Source organism: Oryza glaberrima, chromosome 3, assembly GCF_000147395.1.
Source record: "Oryza glaberrima chromosome 3, OglaRS2, whole genome shotgun sequence".
NCBI classification, from domain to species: Eukaryota; Viridiplantae; Streptophyta; class Magnoliopsida; order Poales; family Poaceae; genus Oryza; species Oryza glaberrima.
The window spans coordinates 18,789,469-18,798,080 of record NC_068328.1 but is presented as its reverse complement, the minus strand read 5'-3'; the positions used below and the strand labels follow the sequence as shown (position 1 = coordinate 18,798,080).

The following is an 8,612-nucleotide window of genomic DNA, read 5'->3' as shown; positions in this document are numbered from 1 at the left end:
ATCCGACAACCTATCCTCTTAATGACTTTCTCGGATTTAATGCATGACTCTCCATTCTTCCACACAAGATTAGCTACATGGACATCGAGAAATGTAAATATTAATGAATCGATTGTTTACGAGGAATGACTAGTAGCATATTTAAATGGATAATAAGTAAAATTACTTATCCTTAGTCTGTGTATCAAGATGAAATATGACTATCAAGTAGATAGAGGGAGTATATCCCTTAGGCTAAGGAATCAGCACCATGAGCAACTTGTACATGACATAATTTGAAAATAGAATTAACAACTGCACTCAAATTGCCATGCAAAGGTGTAAAAAACAAAAGCCGGTTTTTTCGAAGATACTCTCCCCGTCCAATAATATATGGGATTTTGGATGGATATGATACATTTTAGTACAATAATTTTTAACATATATGATATATGATTTATCCAGATTTATTATACTAGTTAGAATGTGTCACATTTATCTAAAATTTTTTCTATTATGGACGGAGAGAGTAAAACTTCACGCCACGATACACTAGAGCGTGCGTAGAACTTGTAGCCACAGCATGGTCGTGTGTGCTGCATCGTGTGACGTGCCCGGTCTTGTCCATCGTACAAGCGGTACAACTATGAGGACTTTTGGAGCATCCGTGTCGGCCACTGTGTGGGCTCTCCTCTCTTTCTCTCTCACCCTCAGCGCCCTCCTATCCTCGAGGCGGCAATACCTCGTCAACTCCGTAGCCCCATGACGCGGCGCCTTTGCTCCCTACCCCCAAATCCGCCTATACGACTTGCACTCTTTCACCAGCAAAACACACCCCGTGAGAAGAACATTGACATGAAGGAAGAGAACAATTTATTTTTCTCCAAAACTTCTGTAGAAGAGCCCTTTCATTTGGAAATCTAGACTCTGTGCCTGCAGCTCCACCAATCGTTCTCAGAACAAGTCATAGGGATCAATACAAGATGAGTATGGGTGTGTTCGAGGGAGAGAGGATGGGAAAGATACGCAAAACGAGTTAAGTCATTAGCTTATAATTAATTGAGTATTAACTATTTTAAACTTTAAAAATGAATTAATATGATTTTTTAAAGCAACTTTTCTATAGAAAATTTTTGCAAAAAACATACCGTTTAGTAGTTTGAAAAGCGTGCGCGCGGAAAACGAGTACCAATCTCCGCTGTCTCGAATGAACGAACGCAGCCTATGTCTATATAGCTTAATGAAGGATTATTTATATAATTTAAACGAACAAAAAGGGTAAAAAGTTGCTCGCCCACGCAAACGGGGCGTCCAGGCCGGCCGGTAATTTCTTTTCTACGTACACGGCAAAAACCAAGACTCGTAGACTAGTACTCCTAAAAGAAAGGGAAAGAAAAAAAAATGCCAATAAACTAGGCTCGCCGGCGAGAAAAAATTACTGCTTCGCCGCCGGGATCCAGTAGACGGAGGTCAAGCAAGGATTAGTATTAGCTAGCTTGACTACTGGCCTCAGACAAAAAGGTTGAGCAGCACAGGATCCCTTTCGCCTCCGGTTGTGGTGCCGGACTCATCGGAGCTCATTGACGGCGTCCCCGGCCGCAGTGCTGGTTTCCTCTCCCCCACCGCCGGCGGAGAGCCGGGGCTGAGGCACAGGCCTAGGTCGCACGACGGGGCTTCAGGTACCTCGGCCTTCCTCACCCGCTTCGCAGTGGAGAAGGTAGACCAGCCGCCGTTGCGCTTGGCGGCGCCGTAGAGGTCCCCGCCAGCGCCGCCGCAGGCCCCGCCGAGCTCCGGCAGAGGGCCGATGGCGCCTCCACGCAGCACGGTCTCGACAGCGGCCTGGCAGAGGGGCCAGTTCCCCGTCCAGAGGAGGCCCACCGCGCCGTGCACCGGATTGATGGTTCGCCCCGCTGCTTCGTACAGCAGCGACTGGAACAACGCTGCGCGCAACCAACGACATATGGTCAGCTGCTTCGTACAGGAATATGTACGGTACACGTGCAGAGCCGTGATGGATTGTATTCTACATACCAGGTCGCTGCGCCTCGGGGACAGCGGAGATGAAGGAGAGGAGTCCGGCGCGGCCGAAGAACTTGGCGACGAAGACGGTGGCGTGGCCCTGCGCGTCGGCGGCGTCGATCCACTGCAGGCATGGCCGCAGCACGCAGCCGTCACTGCACCCCTTCCGCAGCACCCGGCAACCGTTGCAGCTCATGGTGATGATCACAACCAACCACCCTAGCCTCACTCAGCTTCTCCGTCTCATGCAACCTGATCGATCAGAGCTCAACTAGCTATACCGGAGCAGGGAGAGCGAGGGGGAGGGAACGGCGGATGAGAAGCCGGGGAGGGAGCTATATAGACAGGCAGAGGTAGAAGAACCCTGGGATCGGTGGAGAGTGACTCGGAGAGCAACTAACCGTGGTTAGAGGGACTATGGTTAACGGAGAGCATGGTGCGACGGGGAGTGAATGAGGAGGAAGTTCCAAGGTCCTGGGGCCTGGGGCCTGGGGGTGGTGCGCGGGGGCGGCTCCGTGTCTCCGCGGCCGGTCGGGCTCCCGCGGGCCGTCGGATCGGATGGGTGGTGTTGGACGGCACGGCTCGGGGAATTTCTGGGTGGGCGCGCCGCGCCGCGCCGCGTCCGCACGTCGCGTGGTTGCCGCTTCTGTCCTACCCCTACCTCAACCCTGCTTTTCCGTGTGCTGGTGGGGATGGATGGGATGCATTCGTGGATTCGCGTGTCGGGCAGCAACCAAAACCGCCGCGCCGCGCCCCGCCCCGCCCAAGTGGGTCTGACTCAGCGTGCCTTGGACCCTTGTGCTGGTGGAGAACTGGAGCCCCACTACCTGCCCCCACAGCTCCACTCCCCTGCCCTGCGCCTACGGCTGAGGAATACTCCAGTTAGCAAGGCACATGATTTTTACTGGATTTGTGAAGAATGTTGAGAAACCAGTCTATTCTACTGATCAGCACACAAGCAAACCAAACACAGAGTTGTGGAACACAGAAAGTATGAGCGAGTGGAAGCTTTATTTCTTCTGGATTTGAGTACAAGCTACAAAAGGAGAAGCAGGAGACCGAAGATCGGTTGTCCTCGCCTTGGACCTTCTGGGCCCTATTTTTAGGCAGAGGAGGGTGGAGGCTTACGTCGTAAGCCTTGGACCTTCTGGCTTGCGTCGTAAGCCGGCTTACGCCGTAAGCGGCCTTCACCTGTAAGCTGGCTTGCGCCGTAAGCTAGCTTCCTTTGTAAGCTGGCTTCTGGCGTAAGCTTTCTTCTGTAGTAAGCTTCCCATTCATAATTTAATTCGTCTACAATAAGATAGATTTCATAACATTTCCCCTTAGACGAGTTTGAATTATGCGCATGCCTCATCAAAAACTCCTCCCAAACACCCAGTGGGAAAAAATGGTAGGAGAAAAGAGTACATGGCACTTTGAATATTGTGTTGCACCAGTTGCCTCGTTAAAAACCTTGCGTGAGAAAAACCCAATGGGGAAAAAAACTCACCAAGGGAAAAAGAGTACAACAGTTGATCAAGTCTTCACGACTTGTTTGTGATTCTTCAGGATCACAATCATGGGCTATTCTTTGCTCCCCCTGATCCTTGCAATTCACTAAGTCGTCTCATGCCAATGCCACGAACACATCTCTGGAAACTTGAGGCTGGCAGAGACTTCGTAAATAAATCTGCGAGATTTTCACATGACTTAGTTTGCAGGACATTTATTTCCCCACTCTTCTGGAGCTCGTGGGGATAAAAGAATTTGGGAGCAATATGCTTTGTGAAATTGCTTTTCACATAGCCCATATGTATTTGTGCAACACAAGTAGCATTATCCTCATAGATAATGGTGGGGGTGTTATCAATGTTTAGGCCACATGACTTCTGGATGTGACCGATCATCCGCCTAAGCCACACACATTCTCGTGTGGCCTCATATAGAGCAATTATTTCTGAGTGGTTGGTAGACGTTGCAACTAGGGTCTGCTTTACAGACCGCCAGGAAATGGCAGTATTACCACAAAGAAATATAAACCCAGTCTGGGATATGGCATTATGAGGATCAGACATATAGCCAGCATCCACATATCCCACCATGGATGGATCTTGGTTCTTCGGGAACCACAACCCAAGATCTTGAGTACCTCGAAGGTACCTGAGGATAGTTTTAACGCCAACCCAATGTCTTCTGGTTGGGGTTGCACTATATCTAGCCAATAGATTAACTGCGAAAGCAATATCAGGTCTTGTGCAATAGGCTAGATACATTAGTGCTCCAATGGCGCTTAAGTAGGGAACTTCAGGTCCCAACATTTCCTCATCATCTTTCTTGGGATTAAATGGGTCCTTATCCGCTTCCAGGGATCAGACCACCATGGGGGTTTTCAAAGGATGACATTTATCCATATTGAACTTACCAAGGACCCTCTTGGTATAGGTAGACTGGTACATGAACACTCCTTCAGGGAGGTGCTCGAGCTGCAGGCCCAAGCAGAACTTGGTTTTCCCCAAGTCCTTCATCTCAAACTCGGTCTTAAGATAAGTCATTGCTTCTTTGATGTCCTCTGTGGTGCCAATGATATTAAGATCATCGACATAGACTAAGATGATACAAAATCCATTCAGGGATTTTATAAACACACAGGGACAATCATCATTGTTTAAGTAACCTCTCTTCAGGAGATAGTTACTTAATCGATTGAACCACATCCTTCCGGATTGTTTCAATCCGTATAATGATCGCTGCAGGCGAACACTATACATGTTGCGATTTCCTTTCGGATTCGGAATCTTGAGTCCTTCAGGGACCCTCATATAAATTTCCGAATCTAGTGACCCATACAAGTATGCGGTCACTACATCCATCAACTGCATATCTAAGTTCATATTAGTTGCCATTGAGATTAAGTATCGGAACGTGATTCCACTCATCACAGGAGAGTAAGTTTCATCATAGTCAATACCGGGTCTCTGCATGGACCATTGTGCCACTAGCCTCGCTTTATACCTCACCACCTGGCCATTCCTCTTCCGGAGGAAGACCCATTTGCATCCTACAGGGATGATTCTTGGAGGTGTTGGGACTGCAGGCCCAAAAACCTCTCTTTTATAAAGCGACCGCATCTTTGCCTCTATTGCTGCTTTCCATTTGTCCCAATCTGAGCGCTTCTGGCACTCAATCATGGACTTTGGTTCTGGATCCGGATCCATTATGACAGCAATCTTTGAGGCAAAGTGAATGTCGACGATAGTGGTATTTCTATGATGTAACTCTCCTGTATTAGAACAATTAGTGGAAATCTCCTCATTTATTTCCTCCAGCTCGTCGTGATTTCCCATAACGACCGAGTTGGAGTGTTCCGATCTTCCAGTGCCAAGGTACGCACGTAAGGCACTGGGTTCTCCATCTTCAGGATGGTGTCCTTCTGGGACCATCTCAACTTCAGGTTGAGTTGCCTCTTCTGGGGCTTTCTCAACTTCAGGTTGAGCTTCTTCAACTGGAGGTCTCCCCATCTTCCTAGGATGGGGGGTAAGAGCAGAGTCAGTAACCTTCTGGGTTACCTCTACTCTTTCCGGCGCATTTACTGCAGGTATATGTGACCTTGTCACTCCCTTGTAATCAGTGAAGGCATCTGGCAACTTATTTGCAATATTTTGCAAATTTATGATTCTCTGAACTTCCAGTTCAGCTTCACTAGTGCGTGGATCTAAGGACTGCATCCCAGTTGCATTCCATATTATATCTCGGCATTCTTCTGGATGCCTTTCTCCCCCTAATGCTGGGAAAATAGTCCTCATCAAAGATACAATCAGCGTACCGAGCCGTATGAAGATCCCTAGTCATACGCTCAAGATACTTGATTATGGACAAAGTCTCATAACCAACGTATATCCCCAACTTCCGGTGGGGTCCCATAGAAGTACGCTGTGGTGGTGGGATTACGCAGATGGGAAATACTTGGTTCTTTTCCACGCACTAGTTGAAGGGGGGATGTACTATGATATGCAGTTGGCCTGAGTTGGATTAGTGTTGCTGCGTGCAACACAGCATGGCCCCAACAACTGGTTGGCAACCTACAATCCTGCAACAGTGGCTGTGCAATCAACTTGATCCTCTTGATCAAGGATTCAGCTAGGCCATTTTGAGTGTGGACATGTGGTACTGAATATTCTACCTTAATGCCCATGGCCATGGCTAAACAATAATCATCAAAAGCCTTCGACCTGAACTCACCAGCATTATCCATTCGAATGGATTGTACGCGGCTATCAGGGAAGCTAGCTTTTAGCTTGAAGATTTGGGCAATTAGCTTTGAAAAGCATGGTTCCTTGTGGACAATAGGTCCACATGGTTTCACCTGGTAGAAGCATCAATCAGTACCATGAAATACCTAAACCGGCCCGACAGGGGCTGGATAGGTCCACATATGTCACCTTGTATTCTTGCCAGGAAAACAGGTGACTCATCCCTAATCTTCAGGAGGGATGGCCTAGTGATCAACTTCCCTTTTGCACAAGCAGGGCAAATAAAATCTTCAAGATTAGGGAAGTCCTTAGTTTCAACATTGTGGCCAGTAGAATTGCTGATGATTCTCCTCATCATACCCAACCCAGGATGACCCAGCCTGTCATGCCAAACTCTAAATGACTGTGGGTTTCTAAATATGGTCTTCATCGCCACATATTCCTCAGTGGGTTTTATGTACGTGTAGTACAAACCCGATGGCGATGAAGGGAGCCTTTCCACCACTTGCTTTTGATATCCATCTATTTTTCTTATGAGCAGATATTCAGCATCTTGCTCAATCTCGGTTTCTATATGGAAACCGTTTGCACGGATATCTTTAAAGCTTAAGAGGGTACGCTTTGAATCAGGATACAATAGAGCATCCTTTACAAAAATATGGGTACCCATAGGGAGAACTAGAGTAGCACTTCCGGTGCCTACTATATGAGCATTGCTTCCGGCAATGGTCATAATATTTCCAGTTTTCTTAGTTAAGGTGTGGAAATACCTAGTTTCCTTTAAGATTGTGTTAGTGGTGGCACTGTCTACTAGACATATATCCTCTTCTGCCATGGGATTCCCATAAGGTCTGTTTATAGAACATAAACATAAATGAAATTAAACATGGAGTAAGTTGATTCTATTAAGGGAAACATTACAAGGACTTCAGGCCCAGTAAAATACTAAGCGTGCTCTTCAGGAGCATTATTCATGACCAAAGTTCTACATGTGCTACTCATGCGGAACACTGCATATGACTGACATATAGGAGATTACTTCAGGTCTCCAAATATGTCATCATCTTTTCAAGAAGGTTGTCCCAATCATCGTCCATACGGACGTCCCCACCATACTTAACGTTGGTAAGCATGTCATCATGCTTTTCAATCTGAGCTTCAGGCTCAATGGTGAAGTGGGACTCATGTTGGCTCTTTTTCTCATTCATGCTTTGTTGGTAGAGCTCAACCAGGTGCTTGGGGACATGGCAGTTACGGGACCAATGCCCTCTGCCTCCACATCTATAGCAGTTATCCTGCTTTTCCCCAGATGATTCACCTGTAACCTTCTTGAGTTCGCCTTTACCTCTGGGTTTACCCTTGCTCTTGCCCTTGAATTTGATACTTCCCTTACCTTCCCCTTTCTTCTCACCATGGCCTCTTTTACGGCCACGCGAGTTTCCAACAACATTGGCGTGTGCTTCAGGCACTGCCATAGACCCAGTGGGTCTAGCAGAATGATTCTTTAGAAGAACTTCATTCTGCCTTTCTGCAACTATTAGGACTGAGATAAGATCAGAGTACTTCGGGTACTTTGAGTTCCTGTATTGCTGTTGCAGCACTATGTTGTTGGGATGAAAGGTAGATAAGGTTTTCTCGATCATCTCAGCGTCAGTGATCTTCTGGCCACATAAACGCAACTGAGAAATGATCCTATGGGGGGCAGAGTTATACGCCGCCGTAGACTTGTAGTCTTGGAAGTGTAGGGTGATCCAGTCATGTTGTGCCTGTGGGAGCACAATTGACCCTTGCTGGTCAAAGCGATCCTTCAGGGATTGCCATAATACCAGTGGATTTTTCTCGGTCATATACTCAGACTTCAGGTCTGGGTGGAGATGGTGGCGCAAGAAATGCAATGCCTTTGCTTTCTCGGCCTTCGTAGACTCCACAGTGCCAAGTTCGGGCAGCACAATAGTATGATCGAGACCAATGGAGTCGAGTTTAATCTCAATGTCCAATGCCCAAGTGAGGTAGTTACTACCATCCAAGGCAAGCTCGGAGAATTCCTTCTTTGCTATGTCCGACATGTTCTGCAACATAATTTGGTATTTACGATAGGTAAATACGATGTGCAGGGTCGACATGAATTGGTCATGCGTAATCTTCAGGATTATCACACAGTTTCCCATAGAATCTTTCCTAGCAAATTAACTTAAGTAATCTTCAGGATTACATATTGCTTGATTAACTATTATCAATCATACTAGGAAATCAATTTCATAACAATAAAATAAATGTTATGAAAGACATGCAAACAACAAAGTAAGCATGTAAAACAAAACGAAGAGTATACATGGGCACAACGTAGTACGTCTATTTAAGGGAGTTTTGGGGATCCATTTTGAA

General features: G+C 46.9%; 2 protein-coding genes across 2 annotated transcripts; both read right to left on the bottom strand.

Annotated features, from left to right (window-relative positions):
- Positions 1–1,210: 1,210 nt before the first annotated feature.
- Positions 1,211–2,416, bottom strand: LOC127765560 (LOB domain-containing protein 37-like). The gene is made up of 2 exons (XM_052290478.1): positions 2,011–2,416; positions 1,211–1,919 (listed from the first exon to the last, which is right to left on the bottom strand). The coding sequence occupies exons 1-2, from the start codon at positions 2,192–2,194 to the stop codon at positions 1,489–1,491; spliced, it is 615 nt and encodes a 204-aa protein (XP_052146438.1). The 5' UTR covers positions 2,195–2,416; the 3' UTR covers positions 1,211–1,488.
- Positions 2,417–7,267: 4,851 nt separating this feature from the next.
- On the bottom strand, positions 7,268–8,293 carry LOC127766300 (uncharacterized). The gene has a single exon (XM_052291381.1). It carries the CDS (start codon positions 8,291–8,293, stop codon positions 7,268–7,270), a length of 1,026 nt encoding a protein of 341 aa, XP_052147341.1.
- Between the last annotated feature and the right edge of the window lie 319 nt (positions 8,294–8,612).

Excerpts from the sequence above, each read along its gene's own strand:
- LOC127765560 (XM_052290478.1), bottom strand. The coding sequence starts at position 2,194 with ATGAGCTGCAACGGTTGCCGGGTGCTGCGGAAGGGGTGCAGTGACGGC. Across the intron at positions 1,920-2,010 it reads CCCCGAGGCGCAGCGACCTG|CGTTGTTCCAGTCGCTGCTG; the intron begins GTATGTAGAATA and ends GGTTGCGCGCAG.
- LOC127766300 (XM_052291381.1), bottom strand. The coding sequence starts at position 8,293 with ATGTCGGACATAGCAAAGAAGGAATTCTCCGAGCTTGCCTTGGATGGT.